The sequence below is a fragment of the Chlorocebus sabaeus genome, chromosome 10 (genome assembly GCF_047675955.1).
Source record: "Chlorocebus sabaeus isolate Y175 chromosome 10, mChlSab1.0.hap1, whole genome shotgun sequence".
Classification (NCBI taxonomy): domain Eukaryota; kingdom Metazoa; phylum Chordata; class Mammalia; order Primates; family Cercopithecidae; genus Chlorocebus; species Chlorocebus sabaeus.
Window position 1 is genome coordinate 59,370,736 of NC_132913.1, and position 22,436 is coordinate 59,393,171.

General features: G+C 51.4%; 2 protein-coding genes across 2 annotated transcripts in view; one reads left to right on the forward strand and one right to left on the reverse strand.

Annotated features, from left to right (window-relative positions):
* Positions 1-2,973, forward strand: part of LOC140712645 (uncharacterized) — a 3,613-nt gene extending 640 nt beyond the window's left edge. The window contains exons 2-4 of the mRNA XM_073020251.1: positions 1-193; positions 762-873; positions 2,687-2,973. The exon at positions 1-193 is cut by the window's left edge and continues 185 nt beyond it. Coding sequence (XP_072876352.1) covers positions 1-193; positions 762-873; positions 2,687-2,874 — 493 coding nt within the window. The 3' untranslated portion in view covers positions 2,875-2,973. The remainder of the gene's footprint in view (positions 194-761; positions 874-2,686) is intronic.
* Positions 2,974-4,165: 1,192 nt separating this feature from the next.
* On the reverse strand, positions 4,166-7,568 carry DLX2 (distal-less homeobox 2). The gene is made up of 3 exons (XM_007965360.3): positions 6,854-7,568; positions 6,177-6,361; positions 4,166-5,662 (listed from the first exon to the last, which is right to left on the reverse strand). The coding sequence occupies exons 1-3, from the start codon at positions 7,257-7,259 to the stop codon at positions 5,261-5,263; spliced, it is 993 nt and encodes a 330-aa protein (XP_007963551.2). The 5' UTR covers positions 7,260-7,568; the 3' UTR covers positions 4,166-5,260.
* Between the last annotated feature and the right edge of the window lie 14,868 nt (positions 7,569-22,436).

Here is a 22,436-nt window from a genome sequence, read left to right on the forward strand (position 1 = left end):
CTCGGCACCCGACCCTCGGCCCGCATCTCCCTGCCGGGGACCCGACGCGAATGGGGACCCTCCCCAAAAAGGCCTCTCTCGGAGCGCTCCCACTCAGCCCGCAAACTGCCGGGACACTGCAGCTTGTGAGCTCTGGCCCCAGAGGACTAGTGGGAAAGCCGGAGCCGGAGCCGGAGCGGCCGAGGGAAGAAAGGTCTGTCTGGAGGCTGTCTGCGTTCTTGGCGTGAAGGCGCCTAGCTGCTACTCCAAGACCTGCCTGCACTTTCTTTTCCTGAAACACAGTCTCCCCGCCCCGCCCGGCCCCAGGCCCCAGGGCGGAATGTAACATCTTGTAATGTGGCAATCACTGCCAAAACCGTCCCCGTGAGGGGAACTCCCGCGGGGGAAGGGGGATCGGAGGGATGTGGGGCCTCCGCATCCGCCTTCACTGGTGTGTGTGGGGGCGGGGGTGGTGTGGGGTGGCTGCGGCGTGCCTGGCAGATCCTGGGTGGGGAGGGAAGGGAAAGGTCGGCCTGGGGGAGGCTTCCCTGGGGCTGCTTTGGGTGTTAGGATCCTGCTAGAGGCCTCCAGTCCCCGCAGGACCTAGTACCCTAGCGCCAAGGCTGGGAGTAACACGCTGCCCCCAGGATAGCGCCCCACCCTACAGCTTCTAGGATTCCTGGACCCCAAAGTTGAATTCGAAGGGAAGGGACCTATCTGTATTTTTGGAGGAGGAGAGGATCTGTAGCTTAATTCTCAAAGGAGTCTTCGACCCTAAACAGGTTAAAGCCGCTGGTGGTCGCTGTTCATGGAGGAAAAGAAGCGGGCTTGTGACTTTTGAGCGACTGCAGGGGACACCAGGAGTGAGGGAGTTGCACTCGAGTTTTACTGCCCGTAAGAACGACTTTTTGAGAGGGGACGGGGCGTCTTCCTCCCCAACATTGTTCTCTTGGGCACAGGGGACCACTTCGGAGCTTCTCTTTCCACCCGCCTCTTCTGCCCCTTGTCTTCTACCACCGAACTGTTTGTAAACAAAGTTCCAGTCTTCCCCCGCTCTCTTCGCCTCCACCAAACCTGATATTTCTTCTAAATTCGCTTCATCAGTCTAGGATCGTTACACAGGGCGGATATTCACAATTTTCACAAGTGATCCTGAAAGAAGGCCTAGGGGAAGCCTCCTAAACGGTCCCACATTGCAGCAGGGCTGATGAGGCCTGGGATCCATTCTCTCTCTTTTCTGCCCTTCCCATCTCGGAGTCTCAGGGCCGGCGGAGGGAATTCGGCGCACCCGGAGGGGGGTCTGCGCCCAGCAAAGCACCGCGCTGGGGCGAGGTGGCTGTGGGCAGAGCGTGCACAGGGGTTGGGGGGAGAAGGGGACTGAAGGGGCGGGGGGCGCGGGAGCACCTGGGCGGCAGGCAGTTGGCCCTGGAGCTCAGTGCCCGCGCTCTGAGTTGGGAGAGCCCTGCCAGAGGGTGGAGCGCAGAGGGCCGTGCACCCCTCACTCTTCGGCTTCCCTCCCCCTACTTCCCAGCGCTTGTCATATCCTGTCTCTGGCCTGATATTTCACGCGAGCAATTGGAAGGAGATTACAATGGAGATTTATGTGTGTTCTGAGCACTGCTAGTTTCCCAGTGTAGAGAGCCGAGATCGCTGCTTCCCATTTCCATTTTTCATTCGCGCTTTGGGGAGCTCAGTAGAGCACGGGGGGAGCATGTCTGCGCGGCGGCGGGCTGATCACAGGACTCCGCGTCTCCGGGCGGGCCGGGAGACTGTGAGAAAGGCTTGCCAGCGCGTCGCCCCCGGCGGGGCTGGAGCCGGCCCCCGCCTCCAGGAGCCAGGCTTTGTTTCCTCCCTCGCCCACTCCTCCCCACTTTCTCCCCCTCATTTCTGGGACCTGGGCGCGTCCTTGCAAACCCTTCTCTTTGCCCCTCTCCTCGTCTGCGGAAACACCCTCTTCCTCTGGCCCCTTCACCCTCCTGCTCTCGGCTTCGCAGGCTCCCTGGGGAAAGGCTCATCGTGGCCCAGACCGACCCCTCTGTCGCTGGGTGCCGGGTTAGGTGACTCCGGCGAGTCTGTGGGGCCTCAGCCCACCCCGGAGCTGAGGGCGCCCGCCCTCCCGGCTCCCAGGCTTGGCTCATGCCAAGGCCTGTTGCGTGATTCCAACTTGGGCTGACATTCCCTGCCCCGGGCGCTCCAGCGTAGGCCTCTTAATCATCTTGTCTGCTGCAGATCCTCGACACCAGCCAATTTACTGCCCGTCTCTCCCCGCTGGTTTCGGGAGGAGGGAGGGGAGTGCGCGCGAAGGAGGGGAGGGCACAGTTAACCTCAGGAGGAAGGCTGGCACCAGTTAGTGGCACTAAAAAAAAACAAAAACAAAAAAACCCACAGAATTTGGAGCTGGGGTAGGGGTGGTGGACAGGGATGGAGTTCTGCCAGGCAGCGGTTGCTTAGGGAAACCCAGGATCACAGGTCAGTGGGCTTCAACCCAGGCCTCCCTAGCCTGGGAAAACAATGCAAAAAATGCAATGGGACACTAGATTGTGTAGCCTCCCTGCTTTTTCCAAAGCTGCAACTCTCTGGACCGCACCATTGTAAACCAGACTCAGAGCAGGCCCAAAAGCAATCTGCCCAGAAAAGTCATGATTCTCCTCAGGATGATGCCACTGAGCCCAGAAAGTCACCTCCGCCCTGTGTCTGGTTTTGGCAGATAAGTTGAAGAAACACAACACAGATGGCCTCATCGTAGAGGAGAGGAAGCCTGGACCTGGCAGGCGGGGCTCTGTGGCTGGTATCCAGCCCCTCTGCAGTAGCAGAGAGTCCCTTCAGAGGGCATGGCACCCTCAGGTAAGAAGGGGCTCTCCCAGCCCCAGGATGCTGCTCTTCCACACAAGGTGAGGTTGGAAAGCCTCTGTCTGGGTAACTGGGTTTCATACCCCTCTCTGGGGGCACTGTGACAAAACAGTAATACTAAATATTAAATAGATAAAAGTTAGTTGTTACCATGTGCCAGGCACTGTTACATTGTTGCCTCATTAAATGCTCACAACTCCAAGCTATAGCTGTTAATGTCTTACAGATCTGCAAACTGTAACACAGGATGGTTAAAATGGGTTCCCCAAGGTCACACAGTCAGTGATTGAAGCCAGGAAGCTTCCACCTGTGGGCCCTAGCACTTTCAGGGAAAGGGACTTTTAGTTCAGGCCTTCATTAACCACCGACCCCCGGCCTTTGTAGTGAATGCCAGAAAGTAGGGTCACCGCGGAAGTTGGAAGCTGGTTGTGTGGGGCCCAAGGTAGAAAGCAGAGCCCAATGGTGTGTGGACATTTTCCCCTCCAAGAGTATGAAGTGGAAAGATGCCACTCTCATACCAGTGTATATAAGTCTGTGACTGTGTATACATGAGTGTGCATATGTGAGTTTCTCTATCAGTGTGTAAAGGTGTGAATCCGAGTGTGCATGAGTTCGTGTGTCAGTGTTGTGTGTAAAAGTGTGATGGAGTATGAGTGTGTGATGTGACGGTGTTAGAGTATGTGTCATTTTGTGTGCGCCTGAGAATATTTGAGCATGAGTGTGACTGTGAGAGTGTGTATCAGTATAGGTGAGTGTGTGTTAGTATAGATGGGCCTGTGACAGTGTGCTCAGTGTGTGATTGTGTGTTCGCGCGCGCGAGCACAGCCCCGTGCCTTTGGGGTCGCCTTGCATTCCAGAGCAGCCAACCGTGCCTCACCAGGGTGACTCACAGAGCTCTCAGTTCAGTCCCGAAATGTCGTGGGACAAACGGAGGGGAAGGTTCAAAGTAGGGGTCCAACCCTCAGGTTGCTCAGGTCCCTGATGGGAGGTTCCCCGCGGCGGCTTGGGTGCCTACCCTGGCCATCTAGGCGGGCGCGGGGGCGGTGGCGCCAGCGCCGGAGGGTCCGGGCAGGCGGAGGCTGGAGCCGCTTGGCTGAGTCGACGCGCTGCCGGCTGGAGAACCACTCACTGGGACTCGGGAGGGGGCGGGGCGTGAAACCCCTGGTGCGGCCCCACGGCCAGCGTGCCTGTCCTCTCCTTGCCGCACCTCGCGGTTTCTCAGCCTCCGAAAGATGTAAACGTAGCTCTTGGCCGGCTGGCTTCCCGGCCTGTGCAGCGGCTTGAGCTCTGAGCACATGACTGACCGGACCCTGGCACCAAGAAAAAAGCGCACACATCCAATGAAAACAATAATTTATTTAAATAATCTCTTCATATTGTAAAATCAACATTAAGAGCATGTTGTTTTCATAATAAATAACCCCAAAATACCTTTCATTTCAACAACAAAGACTTTAGGATACGATAAAACAAATCCAAATCAGTAGCTTAATTTAACTGAAACGTTTTTAAAGGAAAAAATAAAAAGGAGGGGTTGCCGAGGTCACTGCTAAACTGCAGTTTTCACAACTGGGGGTTTACAAAAAAGTCTGAAAAGATGGGTATTTTTATACAAATAAATCAGTGGGAAAATCTGCACAGACACCTTTATTTACAAACTCTGTGTCCAAGTCCAGGCTAATAATCCTGAATAGGTTTTAAAAAAGATAATTTAAACACATTTTTGCAGTGTTCACATATTAAAAAATCATTTTTTTTTCCAACATCAAAATGAGGTCATCCGCAAAGGCACCTAAACTTTTAAAAAAATAAAAATAAAAAAACTCCACTGGTGATGGATGAGGAGAGAGCTGAGGGAGCGCTCATTGGGGAGCACGGTGGGGGAACAGAAGGCATGGGGGCTCCGAGGGCTGAGAACTGCAGGGAGTAAAGTGGCCAAGGGTCAAGGGGCCACGTTGGGGAGGGCGGGCAGGCAGGACCGGAAGGTCAATAACTGCAGCGTCCGAGCTGAGCCCAGGGGCGAGCGAGGAGAAAGAAGCCTCAGAGCGCCCGGGAAGCCTCGCGCGCCTGGGAGGCGTCCATCTCCCGAGACCCAGCTCTCAGCCCGGGGCGAGGAAGGCGCCAGACAGGCTCACCCGGAGGGTAGGGAAGGCAAGTCTGAAGCGGGGCTCGAAACGGCTGAGACCCGGGGCTCAGGTCAGAAATGCGGCCTTTTAGGGAGGCCTTCGCCAAACTGCTGTCCGGTTCCCCCGAGAGAGAGGCCGGCTTGGTGGCCCCGGGAGGGAGCAGGCCCTGGAACGGGCCACTGCAGGTCGCAGCCTCCAGGAGAGGTGGGTGGCGGCAGCGGGCCGGGAGGAGAGAACCCCGGCTCGGGGTAAGCACTGAGGATAACTGGTCTCTGCTCTCAGTCTCTGGCGAGTTCTCCCTGGGGTTAGAAAATCGTCCCCGCGCTCACCGGGGCGCCCCCGCCGCCGTGATGGTGGTGGTGGTGATGCGGCTGCGGGGTCTGAGTGGGGTGCAGCAGCGGCGCCGTGGCCTGCAGGTGTGAGGCGGATCCCGAGGCCTGGTGGTACCATGGGTAGTTGCCCAGAAAAGCCGAGGCCGCGCTGCTCGGGCTGGAGCCTGAGCTGCCGGCGCCGCTGCCACCACTGCCCGGACCGCCGCCGCCCGCCATCCGCTGCGGCGCACCGAAGTCCCAGGAGGCCGGCGCCGAGATTGGCGGCGAAGCACAAGGTGGAGAAGCGCTGGCCCCAGGGTGCTGCTCCGAGGGAATCTCACCACTTTTCCACATCTTCTTGAACTTGGACCGGCGGTTCTGGAACCAGATTTTGACCTTTGAGGAAAAAGACCTGAGCATTAGTGGAGGAACCTAGTCTTGGGGCAGTAGGGGTTCGAAGAGGAGAAAAAAAAAAAGCAGAGAAAAACCGCCGGCTAGAGGTGGGCAGCTAGCGCCCTGGAAGCGGATCACGGGCGGCGGCCTTTGAGACTCTGCGGGTTCCTGCTCCCTGGGGAGGTACTTGCCAAAAGGCCCGGACTGCTGGTGTACGTGCACTGCGATGATGGTGACAGCGGGAGGGTGAGGAGGGCCAGTTATTTCACCCGCTTAATCAGTAGCGAGAGGTACGGGGTATCTGTCCACCCGGTCCCTTTCCTTCCCTCCCACGCGGCGGCCCCTTGGGGGTTTCCAGCTTTGGGCCTAGAAGCTTACTTAGGGCCGCTCGAGGCGTAGGCCTGGAAATCCTTAAAAGTACTTAAAGTGAACTTTTAAAAGCATTGTCCTGAACCCGCCTGCTTCCCAGCCATCTCAAGTCCGCGCTCTCCTCGCCCCCGCAGGGCGCGAGCCCCACCTGAGTCTGGGTGAGGCCCAGAGATGCAGCCAGCTCGGCTCGCTCTGGCAAGGCCAGGTATTGAGTCTTTTGGAAACGCCGCTGAAGAGCCGCCAGCTGGAAACTGGAGTAGATGGTGCGGGGTTTCCGGACTTTCTTTGGCTTCCCGTTCACTATCCGGATTTCAGGCTCAAGGTCCTCCTTCTCTGCAATGATACGGAATCATGAGAACCGCGCAACCCAGGGGTCCGGGAGTTCCCGCGCTCCTAGAAGGCCCGGAGGGGGGACCTGGCTTGAGCCAGGAGGTGGGTGCACTGAACTGTGGCGCCACGGGCAGGCGCAACTTCGCAGCTTGCGGATCGGAGCCGCCACCGACCCCGGGAGCTGAACCCTCCAGGGAAGGGGGAGACAAGTGCACACCCAAGAGAAAGAAGCAGGTGGCAAGGAGATGCCCTTATGAGGCAGGCGGAGCACGCCCACTTGGCCCTTGAGGCCACCAGGTCCCACCAACGGAGAGAGGGAGGTAACCGACGACCTGCGGCAGATTGGAGGCTGGGGAGGGTAAAGGGCACAAGCGGGCGGTGAGCAGGCAGCGTGAAAATCCAGGGCTTTCGACGGTCCCCCGCCCCAAACACGTTTACCCATCCATCCCATTAACTAGACCGACTCGGCACTCTTGACTCCAGCGTTATGCATACCAGGCTCGTTGTTGGCTGGGGACGAACTGGTTCCATAGGGAGCGTAGGAGGTGTAGGCGGCGGTGTAGCCCAGGTCGTAGCTGCTCTTGGCGGAGTAAGGGACATTGTTGAGACCGCTGGCTTGGTACTGGTAGGAACCCATGTGCGCGAAGGGCGAGCCCCCGCCGCCGCCGCCGCCCGCCGGGTGCTGCTGGTTGGTGTAGTAGCTGCTGTCGGTGGCGGTGGACACCGGAAGGGTGGGCGACTCCTGGGGCTTGTGGAGGCTGCTGCTGCTGCTGCTGCTGTTGTTGCCACCCGGGCCGGCGCCGCCGCCGCTCGGGGGCTGCTGGTGCTGGTGGTACGTGCTGGAGGCGGCGATCTGGGTCGAGTGCATATCAGCCACTAGACTGTCAAAGACTCCAGTCATCCTGGCCCGGGACGGGAAAGAGCAGAGGTGGCGGGCGTGCGGGGGAAGCCAGGCGCCTCCTCCGTCTCTCCCGGTCCCCTCCAGCAGCCAATGTAATTACGGGGGTGGTTGGGGGGAAACAAGAAAGGAGGCAATCGTCTAGGCGCCTCCTCCTCCGGGGAGGCGATCACTGTGCGCTGCTCGGGACAGCTGCTGGTCGCATCCTCTTTCGGCCTCTGGGCCCTCTCGGCTCCTTGCCCAGCGCGAGCGCGGGCTCGGGCGGGGGGCGGGCAGTGAAGGGGGCAGGGGTGGCTGGGCCGGGTCGGTGATCCGGGAGGCGGGAGCAGGTGAGCGGCCCTGAGCGGCTTTACGATTGTCTGCCAGGCGGGCTCCTGCAGTGTGGGCATTTAACACTCGTCACGTGAGCGCTGGCGACGTCACCTAGCAACAGCCAATCAGAAGCAAACGGCCGCGGAGCTCCGGGAACGCCCGGCCAGAGGGCGGGCGTCACACGGTGGGCGCTGTGGCTGTGGCTGCGGCTGCGGCTGCGGCTGCAGCGGCCCCGCGTGCAAACAGACTGCCGCTGAATGTGAGCAGCGAGGTAAGGGGTCGTGGTAGCGGGAAGTCAGGGTGGCCCGCAGCAGGAAGACAGAAGGCGTGGAGACAGGCTGGCGTTTTGCCTCAGAGGAAGAAGTGGGGTCCCCCATCCCATTCTGTGTGCAAGTGCCAGTTCCAGTGATTCGTACTTTCATGTCCGAGGTCAGTTTTCAAACACATTGAAGTACATCGGTGACCAGAGTCCAGCTAGCTCCATCTCCACTTTTCCTCGAAGTGTCTGGCACTTACTCTTGTTAGCCACTCGGCACTTGACATAGTCAATTGATTTAATTATCCACAAACCACGTGTAATGCCCGCTTCCTAACCAATCCGCAGGGATATTAGGACAATTAATTAGATAATATTAAAACGGGTTTTCCTTGTTGCTTGAAAGAGAAGCTACATAAACTTAAAGGTATTATTGCTAATAATATATTTGAAACCAGTTTCCCTGGTACTTTCCCGACACGCGAGGGTCTGAGTAATTATATATGTTTGATAAGTAAATGACACCCTGAAAGCCATCCCGAGGACTTCCTCCTTTGGGTGAGAAGGTTCACCAGTTGGCCTTGAAAATTCGATGCTCTTGCGAAAAAGGAAACAGGATAATAGGTGAGATTATAGATTTATCAAGTAGATACTAGATTTATCACTTCTCTGTAAATTTACAACAAATATAAAAAGTTTTATCTGGTTTGTTGAATTTAATCCTGTTTTACAGTTTTGCATTTTGGGACCCTGTTCTACTCTATCATTGCAATTTTTTCTTTTCATTCTCCTGTTTTTTAAAAAGTCGGAAATGACAACTTCCTCTGTCTCTGTAACCTTGTAGTGGGAAACCTTGGCCCGACGGTGATGGACGGCACGACTTGCTGGACTCCCACGTCCGAAGATCCTGCGGCAGCGCTTGCTTTGTGGCGCCACCTGGTGGGCAGTGTGCGAGGTTACCGGGGGCGGGGTAGACGGTCTAATCACGCCCAGGCGCCAGCCTCTGAAACCCCCCAAAAGAACAAAATAGTAATTAAAAGCCACAAAATTGTGCTAGTGCGCACCATCTGAAGCACCCTTTCCTAAAGACCTAACATGTCGCTGAAAGAACTTGTTACAACAACTGTCTGATAGAAAACAAGTTGATACCTTCAAAAATATGATCTTTGGTCTTCTTCCCCAGAAAAAGCAAGTGTGTAATTAAAACTCCAGCATTCGCGCAGAGGAATAATGAGATAGGTAATGCGCCTTCAAGTCTACCTGGATTTAGTTCCCAGCTTTTTTTTGGTTAAGGAAGGCCCCTAGATGGAAAGAGCCAGCTTATGAGAAAAGGCTGGAGGTGGAGCTCACCCCCACCCACCTGCATTGCTGTGCGGCTCTCTGCCTACTTTGTGGGCCTCCGCTGCAAAACGAACCTCTTCATACTGAAACATGATTGCCTTTTGGTGTTTTTTTGTTCGTTTGTTTTTGTTTTTTTTGAGACAGAGTCTCACTTTGTCACCCAGGCTGAAGTGCAGTGGTGCGATCTTGGCTCACTGCAACCTCCACCTCCTGGGTTCAAGCGATTCTCCTGCCTCAGCCTCCTAAGTAGCTGGGATTACAGGCGCGCGCCACCACCCCGGGCTAATTTTCGTATATTTAGTAGAGACAGGGTTTCACTATGTTGATCAGGCTGGTCTCGAACTCCTGACCTCGTGATCCCCCCGCCTTTTGGTGTTTTGACTTCAAATTCCAACTCTTTCTTTCTGTCACCACAGTGGGGGCTGCTTTGACCTAATATAGAAAAAAAAATCCCTGAAAAAGAGATTTTAAAAAATCCAACCTCCCGCAGGCGCGGTGGCTCACGCCTGTAATCCCAGCACTTTGGGAGGCCAAGGTGGGCAAATCACCTGAGATCAGGAGTTCGAGACCAGCCTGGCGAACATAATGAAACCCCATCTCTATTAAAAATACAAAAATTAGCCGTGCGTGCTGGTAGGCGCCTGTAATCTCAGCTTCTTGGGAGGCTGTGGCAGGAGAATCCCTTGAGCCTGGGAGGCAGAGGTTGCAGTGAGCCGAGATCATGCCATTGCACTGCAGCCTGGGCGACACAGCGAGACTCCGTCTAAAAAAAAAAAAAAATCCAACCATGTCTTTTTCTCTCTGTTCTTTGTTCCCATCCTAAATATGTTCTCCAGGCTTTTTCATGGTGGCAAATTTGTTGTATTTTATTTATTCAGTAACTTCCATTAATTAGCAGCCCAAAGTCTATATCAGCTGAGATCTGGAAAATGGTATCTTTCTGGAAGGAAATGACTGGAGCCCCACTTTATCTGGAAAACAAGGGATTGTGTCCGTGGGGGAAAGAGGGGGCAAAGAAGAGACCAGAGGCAATGAGCAAGCGGGGAGAGTGTGAGGGAGGGTGAGAGGGAGGCAGAACCCACGACTGCATTTGGAGAATCAAGTAGAGACTTGAGGTATGAGTTCTGATAATTTGAAAACAAATCTGGGTTTAGCCAAATTATCGGATTACTGCATCACAATTCCAAACAGTTTGTTTACTTTGGTCTAAAGTCAGGGAAGCAGTGGCAAAGGAATTGACAGTTTTGTTTACAGTGAGAGTGACGCCCATCTCCTTAGTGATCTGAGTGAAGCGGAGGCTTAATGGCCGGGCGCAGTGGCTCAAGCCTGTAATCCCAGCACTTTGGGAGGCCGAGACGAGCGGATCACGAGGTCAGGAGATCGAGACCATCCTGGCTAACACGGTGAAACCCCGTCTCTACTAAAAAATACAAAAAACTAGCCGGGCGAGGTGGCGGGCGCCTGTAGTCCCAGCTACTCGGGAGGCCGAGGCAGGAGAATGGCGGGAACCCGGGAGGCGGAGCTTGCAGTGAGCTGAGATCCGGCTACTGCACTCCAGCCTGGGCGACAGAGCGAGACTCTGTCTCAAAAAAAAAAAAAAAAAAAAAAGGGGGGGAGTCTTAAAACGAGTTTGGGGAAACACTGGTGCTTGAGGGCGGCCAGCTACCTCTTCTGCCCCAGGGCACCTTCTTTCCCCTTCTCCGTTTTCAGATTTCTCTGACTTCGGCATTCTTTTGCTCCGCAGGAACCTAGAAAATGGTGGGGGTAAATAAGGGGAGCGTGAAGTTTCTGCTCTGGCCTTGCTTGTCCCAATCCCATCGCTGAGACTTTCTTCTGCTTTGGAACGCTTGTCCCAGGCTGTCGCCGCGCTGCGGCGTCTCCCCTCGTAGGAGACTAACGCCAACCCCTGCGCCAGGCAGGGATGGAATCTTCATTCTCATTGTACAGAAGGACACTGAGGCTTGAGAACGGAAACGACTTCTTTTAAGTTGGGTCCCCCTCCCCCCTTGCCAGGCAGCCGCCTTTCTCTGTTGCCATAGCACAAATCACAAGGGTATTTATGTAGTAAGCCTTAGTTGAGCAGCTCCAGGTCTTCATAAGACGGCGAGCTGGAGACGACAGGTCTGCGCTTTGCTCTCAGCCCCTTGCCCCACCGCTAGCCTGGGGCAGGATTCCAGCCTTCGCCTAGCCCCGCGCTTTGCCTCTGCAGGGCTATCGGGTGTCCTCCGCTGCACAGAAAGCCAGCCCAGTTGGGTATTATTGGGGAGAGGATGCCTCCTGCCGGCAGGGAGCGGGGGTGGGCGCCCGGGTGCCCTCAGTGCGTGGCGGGGCCGGGCCCATTTTCACTCTCCTTCCCCCACCGCAGGTTGGGGGCCGCACGCGCTGCTGCTCCTACTCCTCACAGTCTCGTCGAGGGTCCCGGAGAGGCGGGTTTCCGGGCCTCTGGTCCAAGAGGCAAAGCCAGTTTCGGTACCTTTGTGTTTTCGCCCCCGAAGTAGTAGCTCTAGGAACCTGCGCTTTCGAATTCCTTTGGGGTTTCTCCTAAAACTCAAAGACGTTGGAAGAGGGCGGGGATTTGGTTATGACAACCTCACAGCTCAGCCTTTGCGACCAAACCGGCAGTGCTTTTGTTCTCACTTCATTGGCTAATTGCAGCTTCTTGGGACAGCTCTGGCCGGATCCTTTCGCATTGCTGGTCTCCTCAGCATGATTTTCCCTGCGGCTCCAAGGGCAGCCTCAAGGGACTCCGGGAGCCATCAGCTCTCAGCAGCCCCTGGGACCGGTAGGCAGACGGGACCCCTGACTCGGGATCTGAGTCCTGATTTGTCACATTTTTTCTTTTCCTGCATGGACCTGGCGAGAGGACACAATGGAATCACTCTTGGGGGGCAAAGACTCCGCCTGTGCAGGGAATGGGTGGGTCCTCTGGTCTCCGCTGCCACGGCTCCCCGGCTCAGAGGTTGTCTCGGGTTTCCACCATTTGAAAAATTATTATTATCATTATTATTTTGAGACTGTGTTTTGCTCTTGTTGCCCAGGCTGGAGTGCAATGGCGCGATCTCAGCTCACCGCAGTCTCCGCAACTGAGGCGATTCTCCTGCCTCAGTCTCCCGAGTAGCTGGGATTACAGGCATGCCCCATCACGCCCTTTTTTTTTTTTTTTTTTTTGGTATTTTTAGTAGAGACAGGGGTTCTCCATGTTGGTCAGGCTGGTCTCGAACTCCTGACCTCAGATGATCCTCCCATCTTGGACTCCCAAAGTGCTGAGTTACAGGCCTGAGCCACTGCGCCCACCTATTATTATTATTTTTAAGAGTCGGAGTTTCACTGTCTCACTCAGGTTGGAGTGCAGTGGCGCGATCACAACTCATTGCAGCCTCGAATTCCTGGGCTCAAGGGATCCTCCTGCCTCAGCCTCCGGAGTAGCTGGGACCACATGCATATGCCACCATGCCCAGATAATTTTTTTATTTTGTAGAGACGGGGTCTCACTATGTTGCTCAAGCTGGTCCCAAACTCCTGGCTCCAGCGATCCTGCAACCTCGGCCTCCGAAGGTGCTGGGGCTGGGATTACAGGCATGAGCCACCGCTCCCGGCCCACATCTTTGGCTCTACACTCCCTCCTGGCTCCCGAGCTTGAGAGTCTCAGCCAGCCATTCCTCTTCCACCTGCCTCCAGGCACTGTCCTCCAGCAGCGTGCAGTCTAGTGCAGAGAACGATTGCCCGCGTGTATTTACTGAGCGCCCAGCGTTCTGCCAAGCCCTTTACCTCCGGCATCTCACTGACTCCTGGGAATCGCCCTGTGGGGTGGGTACAATATCACTCACATTGAGGAAACCAAGGCCTAGAGCCAATCACATGCTTACGGACGCGCAGCAGTGTCCGACCTCAAACTCAGATCTGGGCCACAGAGGCAAGACCGCTGTCGCTCTGGGCTGTTTCTGGCCAGGGGACGCGAGAGAAGGCGGCACCACACTTACCTCTCCCGGGCCTGGTGCTGCCAGCTCCGCGGAACAGACGGGAAGGGGCATTGGCCGTCCTGAGGGCGACCGCGCCCCTTCCTCCCCAAGGAGCGTCCTGGAAGGGAGGTTCCCCTGGGAGAGGAGGAGGCGCGTCTGGCTGCCCAGAGGGTAGCCCCGGCAAGATTCCCGAACAGACTCGAGTCTCTGCGGAGAGGGCTGGAGGCGGGTGCCCCCTGGCTTGGCACGTAAATCCGAGCTTGGGGACCCGATGTTTTGTTCCCGCTGGGATTCCGCCTGGAGTTATCTTTGCTCGCTGCTGGGGTGTAAGTAAACCCCAGGGGCTTGAACCGGGATCATCGGATACTCGACGCTCTCAGCCGTGGCCTTTCCGCGGCGCAGGGCTTCTGGTGCTTTCAGACCCAGTTTCGCCTGTTGCCTTCCAGAACTAACAGACTCTCGTCAGGTCCATTTCACTTTATTGTCTGTTCAACGGTTAAAGCAAAGAGAGTGACAGCTGGAGCCCTTGATCCGGGAGGGCGCCCTGTATGGGGCGAAGGGTGGCCCAGGTTCTGAAGCACACTGATCCAGTGGCCTAACTGTGGGATCCCAGCGCACAGGCCCCGAAGGCAGGCCACCGGTGGTTGAGCTTCCAAGGGCGAGAGAAAGCCATTCCCCTTAGACGGTGAAAAGTTGCCACATCACCGTGTCCAGGTCCCTCCTCCTTTCCCCACCGCCCCCGCCCCCTCCAGGAACAAAAGCTCAGACAGCTGAGATGTTCACTTTGCACTTTCGGCAGCACTCACATTGACATATGAGAAGAGTGCAACAAGGTTTGTTCTCAATCCGAAAGAAAACGATCTCAGAGAACACATGGACACAGGGAGGGAAACGACACACACTGGGGCCTGTCAGGGGGTGCGGGTGGGGGTGGGAGCAGGGGTAGGGAGAGCATCGGGAAAAATAGCTAATGTACGCTGGACTTAACACCTAGGTGATAGGTTGACAGGTGCAGCCAACCACCATGGCATACATTTACCTATGTAACAAACTTGCGCATCCTGCACATGTACCCTGGAACTTAAAATTTCAAAAAAAAAAGGAAAAAAAAATCTGCGAGATTTCCCACCCCTGAACTGAGGACCATTTGTGCCCGGCGTGAGGGGGGTGCCGGGAGGGGGCTGTACGTGGGGGGCGGCGGGGGTGGGGACTGAAAGAGGGGGGTAAGGGTAGCCGGGAGGGGAACGCCGCAGGGGTGTTGGACCTCGGGTCTTCCTCGTGTCCGGTGTTGATTGGCTCCAGCTGTCAGGTTGAAACCGCAACTCCTCCCCTAAGAGCCACAGGGGTGAACCCCTGTGCCGGCCCTAGGTGTTCTCAGAGTTGGGTTGTCAGTGCGGCATGCTTCTGGAACTTTCAGAGCCTCGCAGGCCTTAGATCCTAGTTAGGCCCTTTTCACTTTAACACACACACACCCCACCACCACCACACACACACCCCACCACCACCACTATCACCACAACCACTAAACGGGAGAACTAGGAAGGAAACGTCTGGAACTGAGAGAGTACCCTTGGACACAAAATTCCCTTCTCTTTGACAGAGTCTTTCTTTCCACTGCCTCGTCTTAGAACAAAAGGGTTGTGCCACCTCCTATGGATGTAAAGAGGATGTGCTGACACGTGTGCTCGGGAGCCAGACTTTGTGGCCTTGGGGGAAAGGACTGAATATTTCTGTGCTTCGTCGTTTGCATCTGTGGAATGCGGGTGATACTGAGCTCTTCCTCGTGGGATTATTGCCTGGAAATACACCGTTGTATGTTCATCGCCTCCAGGTTTACCGCGAGACTCGGCATTCTCGGGCCTCAGCTGAATGGGTTTTAAACTGCGGAGGGAGGTCCAGGCGGAGAGGGTGTAGGCCCACTTTTTTCACTCGTGCCTAAGCAGGCCTTGTCCTGGCGGCAACCAAGGTGAAGGCAGACGCTGTTTCCGGGATCCAGTGGACCAGACCAGGCCAGGGGATTTGGGCGTGGGCCTCCGAGGCGGCAGTGGGTGGTCCAGGGGCATTGTGAAGCGGTCAGGCGCTGTGGATGGGGAAGTACAGGGCCCTCCGGCAGCATTGAAGTTTGGAAGGCCAAACGCTACTCCTAACCCGTCTGGCCTTCCAAAGGACTGCCCCATGCAGTAAGCGGGGCAAAGTCCCGCCGTGGCAAGCTTCTCCGTAGTCTCCCTGTGTGCTACACCTGGGCTGCTTCTGCTCGCTCTTTGAAAATGGAGAGGGGAGCAGAAGGAAGAACCTTGCAGGTTATTCACAGGGAACTGACCCTAGGCCGTATAGGCTCAGTTATTGTTTGCCGTATGTCCGATTGTTTGCATGTACTTGTGCACACACGTTTTCAAATGCATAAAACCCTATGCATGTTTCAAATGTGTAAACAGTAAGCATTTTTATTTGTATTTCTATTTCTTTTATTTATTTATTTTCTTTTGAGAAGGAGTTACCCTCTTGTTGCCCAGGCTGGAGTGCAATGGTGCATCTTGGCTCACTGCAACCTCTGCCTTCCAAGTTCAAGTGATTTCCCTGCCTCAGCCTCCCGAGTAGCTGGGATTACAGGCGCGTGCCACCGTGCCCAGCTAATTTTTGTGTTTTTAGTAGAGATGGGGTTTCACCATGTTGGCAAGGCTGGTCTCCAACTCCTGATCTCAAGTGATCCGCGGCCTCGGCCTCCCAAAGTGCTGAGATTACAGGTATGAGCCACTGCGCCTGGCCAGCATTTTTATTTTTTAGAAATCTTTTCTTTCTATGTCAGTAGTTACAGAGCAATCATTTTCTTCTTAAGGAGAATGTGTGAGGAAGGTATCATCACTTATTTGACTATCTTCTTTGCCTTGTCATCTAGATGATTTCCAGTATTTACAAACAACACATGAGTGAATGTCTTCTGGAGAGCTTTACCCACGTGTTCAATTACATCTGTAAACTAGAATCCTAGTAACTGAATTGTGTGTCAACATTTTAATAGCTACCACTAAGCTCCCCTGAAAAAACAAGCAATTTAAGCTCTATACTCATTTCTCAGCACTCTCACCAAGAATATTAGGAATCTTCAGTATTTTTTGAATATGATAGGCTTAAAATAGTGCCATATTTTAACTTGCAAAGCCTTTACATTAGTAGAGTGTGGGTGTTTTTTCTTTCTTTCTTTCTTTCTTTCTTTTTTTTTTATTGAGGGGGTGCTCTACTATATTTTGTCCAGGCTGATCCTGAACTACTGGGCTCAAATGATCCTCCTCCTGCCTCAGCTTCTGGAGTAGCTGGGACTACAGGCACGTGCCATTGCATGCTTGGCTTGTGTTTTTATATAGTCATTTGATTTTCTTGATTTTCTTCAGTGAATTACCTATTTCTGTTCTCTGCCCATTTTTCTGTTTTTAAAAAATTGATTTACGGGAAATCATTACATATTTTGGAGATTAACTCATTATTGTGTTTATAGTCAATATTAATTCCAAGTTAATTGCTTCTCTTTTACTTTTGTTTATCCTCTTTTCCAGTTCAGAGATTTTAAGTTTTGTATGGTCAAATATGTGACTTTTTTTTTTATGCCTTCTGGGCCTTCAGGTCATGATTATAGATGCCAATACTTTATTTTTTTTGAGACAGAGTCTCTCTCTGTCACCCAGGCTGGAGTGCAGTGGTTCGATCTTGGCTCACTGCAAGCTCCGCCTCCCGGATTCACACCATTCTCCTGCCTCAGCCTCCCTAGTAGCTGGGACTACAGGCGCCCGCCACCACGCCCGGCTAATTGTTTTGTATTTTTAGTGGAGACAGGGTTTCACCATGTTAGCCAGGATGGTCTCAATCTCCTGACCTCGTGATCTGCCCACCTCGGCCTCCCAAAGTGCTGGGATTACAGGCGTGAGCCACCGCGCCCGGCCTATAGGTGCCAATACTTTTAGATGTTAATACTTTTAGAGTTAATATATACAGTGGTTAAAAATATGGGCTCTAGGCTCAAATCCTAACTTGGCTACTTGCTAACTGTATAAATTAAGGAAGGTTATTTAATTTCTCTGTGCCTCAGTTTAATGTTTAATCAAAGAAAACTTCATTTGGACTACTGACGAATAGTAGTGGAATGGATCAACTGTTGTCTCTCCAAATCAGATTTTTTGAGAATGCGGCTAAACCACTCCCTAGCCCCCCTTGCGCTTATGTGTAACCATGTCATTCAATCCAAGACAATGGAACATGAGTGGAAGCCATGTGTGCCTCTCCCGGGACAGGACCTTTTAGACAGAGTTGAGACTCCTCTCTCCTCTCTTTTTCCTTCTGCTGTCTGGAACCAGCTTCAACTATGCAGATGACATGGCCCCAGAGGCTCCTAGAAGCCCTAGGGAACTCACCGCCTAGGGGAATCTTCATCACTTGTTTGGAAGGTTATCTGACCAAGAAATAAACTTCTTATATTTTAAGATACTGACTTTTCTTATATTTTAAGATACTGACTTTTAAGTATACATATGTATGTATATATATGTGCCACATGTGTGTGTATGTGTGTGTGTGTATGTGTGTGTGTGTATGTGTGTGTGTATATATATATATGTATATATGGAAGCTTAGCTACTATAACTAATACAATGACCTTGAAGTCAGGATGCCATGACTTCATTAGGAAAAAATTACAGGAAAAAGTCCAGAACATCCTTTATCTGTGAAAATCAGATGAATGGGAAGCCAAGCGCAGACCTGAAACCATTTGATTCCTAGGTGCATTCAGTCCATGAATAGAAAGAGGCTAGCACAGCTGGTTGTTATCCTTAGGAACATAAGTCTTTAAATGATCATTACTGGGGTTCTGGCAGATCTAAGCCCCAGTCATATGCATTTCCTTTTAAAGGTGATGGATTGCAGAAATTTTGTCACCCTGCCACATGGGACCCTCCCCTCCATGTCAGTGTCACTCTTGCCTTGGGCACATGCTTATTATGCTTAGGAGTTGTCAGGGGGTGATAAGCCAACTTTCTACTTTAGTCTTTTTGGACAACAGTGCCTAGGATAATGGAATGAACAAGGGCAAAGGCAGCACAAAGACAAGAGGTACTAATAATGAAATAACTTCAAATAGGAAAAAGAAAAAAAAAAACAAAACAAAGGAAACTTCACACTAAAAAGGCCCAAATGGCTTTCATTTGAGGAAAGTATGCAAACTTCAGTGAATGAACTTTGGAATGTCATTTTGGGCCATTTCAAGACATTGTTTTTGCCTATTTCCCAGTCCTTAGTTGTGTACTCCTTGCCGGTGTTACTACATAGCTAAGTTCTGAATTGATGATGTGCTTTGGTTTCATTTAGAACTGAGCACAATTGATCACCACATTCCAGAAAAGACTGAATACTAAGGAGTCACACCAAGTCTTGTGTAAGACAGTGATGACACCCAGTGGTCATTTAGGGTCTTCATTTACATTGACCCAATTCATAGTAAAGCTAACAAATTGCACATACTAGTATACAAAAAGTGCTATGTATGTGTGACAGCTGTGAGGGAAGGGGCAGCTAGACTTTACAGCCCTGACTGTTGTATCCTTGTAGTTTCATCTTGGGCGTTTCTTTTTTCTTTTCTTTTTTTTTTTTTTGAGGCAGAGTCTTGCTCTGTCACCCAGGCTGGAGTGCAGTGGTGCGATCTTGGCTCACTGCAACCTCTGCTTCCCAGATTCAAGTGATTCTCCTGCCTCAGCCTCCGCAGTAGAGTAGCTGGGACTACAGGCATGCACCATCACGCCTGGCTAAATTTTGTATTTTTAGTAGAGTTGGGCTTTCGCCATGTTGGCCAGGCTGGCCTTGAACTCCTGATCTCAAGTGATCTGCCTGCCTTGGCTTCCCAAAGTGCTCAGATTACAGGTGTGAGCCACTGCACCTGGCCTTGGGCATTTCTTTTCCTTTTTTCTTTTTTCTTTTTTTTTTTTGAGATGGAGTCTTGCTCTGTCACCCAGGCTGGAGTGCAGTGGTGTGATTTTGGATGACTGACTGCAACCTCTGCCTCCCTGGTTCAAGCGGTTCTCCTGCCTCAGCCCCCCGAGTAGCTGGGATTACAGGCGCGCACCACCATACCTGGCTAGTTTTTGTATTTTTAGTAGGGACAGGGTTTCTCCATGTTGGCCAGGCTGGTCTGGAACTACTGGCCTCAGGCGATCCGCCACTTCAGGCTCCCAAAGTGCTGGGATTACAAGCATGAGCCACTGTGCCCAGCCGGGCATTTCTTACTATGCAATTACCTTCCCTGGTTGAACTCAGTAAAGGGTTTCACTCTTATCTCTATTATACTTTTGATACTCTGTCATAATCCAAATAATAGCTGCTGGAATCCTGAGATGTTTAAACAAGGTTTTACTTAAGTCTTGGGATAACAAAAGGGAAATAAACATCAAAAGTAACCTGTACCCAGATGGCCAAATACTGTAAACTCTGTTGGTATGAACCATGTATTTATTGTATGAAATATCCCCATCACATAGTGGGTGACTGAAGGGAAAAAATGACATATAAAAGACTTAAAGGGTAAATGAGAGTTAGCTAGGTAAATAGTTGAGAGAAAGGCATTGTAGGAAGAAGGAAATAGCATGTGTAAAGTTCTGAGTCTGAAAGGGACATTTGAAAACCTGGAAGAAGGTGAGCTGGGCTGGACCACAGTGAATGAGGAGAGCATGTACAGTGGGGCTGGCAAGGTAGGCAGGGAATACATCACGTAGGACCTAATAGATTTTTGGCCCAAGAACAACAGAAAATTCTAAAGGTTAAAAAAATTTGGCCAGGTGCGGTGGCTCACACCTGTAATCCCAGCACTTTGGGAGGCAGAGGTGGGTGGATCATGAGGTCAGGAGTTCGAGACCAGCCTGGCCAACATAGTGAAACCCTGTCTCTACTAAAAATAGAAAAATTAGCTGGGCATGGTGGCGTGCGCCTGTAGTCCCAGCTACTCAGGAGGCTGAGGCAGGAGAATCCCTTGAACCTGGAAGGCAGAGGTTGTGGTAAGCTGAGATTGTGCCACTGCCCCCTAGCCTGGGCAACAGAGTGAGACTCCATCTCAAAAAAAAATAAATTGAACTTTTAATTTTGAGATAATCATAGATTCACATGTAGTTGTAAGACATGATAAAGAGTGATCCTTTGTATCCTTTCCGCAATTCCCACAGTGGTTGTGTTAAGTTATAGTGCAAAGCAACGAAGTTTTTTTTTTTTTTCCCAGGAGATGGGAGTCTTGCTATGTTGCCCAGGTTGGACCACAATTCCTGGGTTCAAGTGATCCCCTTGACCCAGCCTCCCCAGTAACAGGGACTATAGACATGCGCCACCATACTTGGCCTACAACAAGGATTTGACTAATCTATTCTCTGTTCCTATAATTTATCATTTCAATAATGTTATATCAGTGGAATCTTATAGAATGAAAGCTTTTGAGATTGGCTTTTTTTTTTTCTTTTTACTCAGAGAACATAATTTTCTGGAGATTTGTCCAGATTGTTGTATGTAACAATAATTTATCCTTTTTTATTGTTGAGTAGTATTCTGTGATATTATATCCCACTGTTTGTTTAACCATTTACCCATTGAAGGACATCTGGATTGTTTCCAGATTTTGAATAAAGCCACTATAAACACTTGTGTATATGTGTTTGTGTTAACACAAGTCTTCATTTCTCTGGGATATGTGTTTAGCTTTAATGCTGAGTTTGAGGTATCTCTATCAGTTAGCTACTTCTGTGTCACAAGTTACCCCAAAACTCAGTTACTTCAAACAATAAGTATTTCTTATTGTTTGTATGTCTAAGCTTGCTTATATGTTTGTGGAGGGCTGACTGAATTGGACACTGGCTTGTTTGGAATGGCCTCACTCACATGGCTGGCAGTTGGTTGGCTGTTGGCTGAGGTGACAAGGGTCACTGGGCCATCTCATCAAGTAGCGGGCTAATCTGCAGGTGGCCCGCAGTGGCAGGGATCTGAGCAAGAGGAGAAATGTAAGATACCTTTTGAGATCCACGCTTGGAACTTGCACACTGTCACTTCCACTGTATTCTACTGACCAAAGCAAGCCATGAGGTCAGCCCGGATTCAAAAGGGGAAGTGGACTCGGGAGGACAAACTCATCCTGGTTTGCTCACGATTTTGCTGGTTTTAGCACTCTAGTCCTATGTGCCAGGAAACCCCTCAGTCCTGGGCAAACTGGGATAGTTAGTCACCCTAAGCAGATGCCACCTCTTGGTGGAAAGAGCAGCAAAGTCACATGGCAAAGGGCGTAGTTATAGGGGGAGATAAAGAATTGGGACATTTTTACAATCAATCTGCTGCAATACTTATGAGATTTCCAAGCAGAAGTATCAAGTATCATTTAGCTCTTAGTAGACAGGTCCATCTGGAGATAAATTTGGCTTATATGTAAGTGATTATCTAATATTTATTGAGCAATTAAATGACAGATGCTAATGCAATAAATCACTAAGTTTTAATTCTCACAAATTATTAGGAAATACATATTATAGAAGTTTAAGATATTTTTTCTCAAGATAAAAAGAAAGCAAGATAAAAGGAAATTGATGGTTAGAAATAAACATACAAGAAACTATCGAATGCTGATATATGGCCCCCTAATGCAGCAATTTGGGGCTAATTAGCATAGGGAGACTATCCTGACACACCTTGATGAGGTTCTGATAGAGCCTGAAAATTGTTAATATTTAGAATAATGAGTCTTGACTAATTCAGGAAAGATTGGAATATGTTCAGCATTGCTCTGCCTGACATGATAATGATGTCACCACAGTTTAAATAGTTAAATGGCTTTCTATCACTAACAGCAGTGTTTCTCAAATTGGGGCCTGGAGATACCTGGGGCCACACTGTTTTTGCAAGAATTATATTCCAGGTTTTTGCTTCAATAACAAAAAATTAATATAAGTATGCCCTGGATCATTTGGATGACTACTTTATAACAGTTCTGTCATATGATTTTAGCATTCATATTTGTGTTAATAATAAAATTTGAGCCAGTAAATTCCACAGGATGTTATGGTGTGCAGGAAAAAATAAAGATGTGGCAAATTGCTCGGAGGAGAACTTTGCATAGCACAAGATACAACAGGCAGGGTGAACTCAAAAGGATCTTCTAGTTGGTTAAAGCAGCATGTCTATAGTTTCAGCTACTTGGGAGACTGAGACAGGAGGATACTTTGAGTCCAAGCGTTCGAGGCTACAGTAAGCTATGATTGTGCTTTGTGCCACTGCATTCTAGCCTGGGCAACATAGCAAGATTCT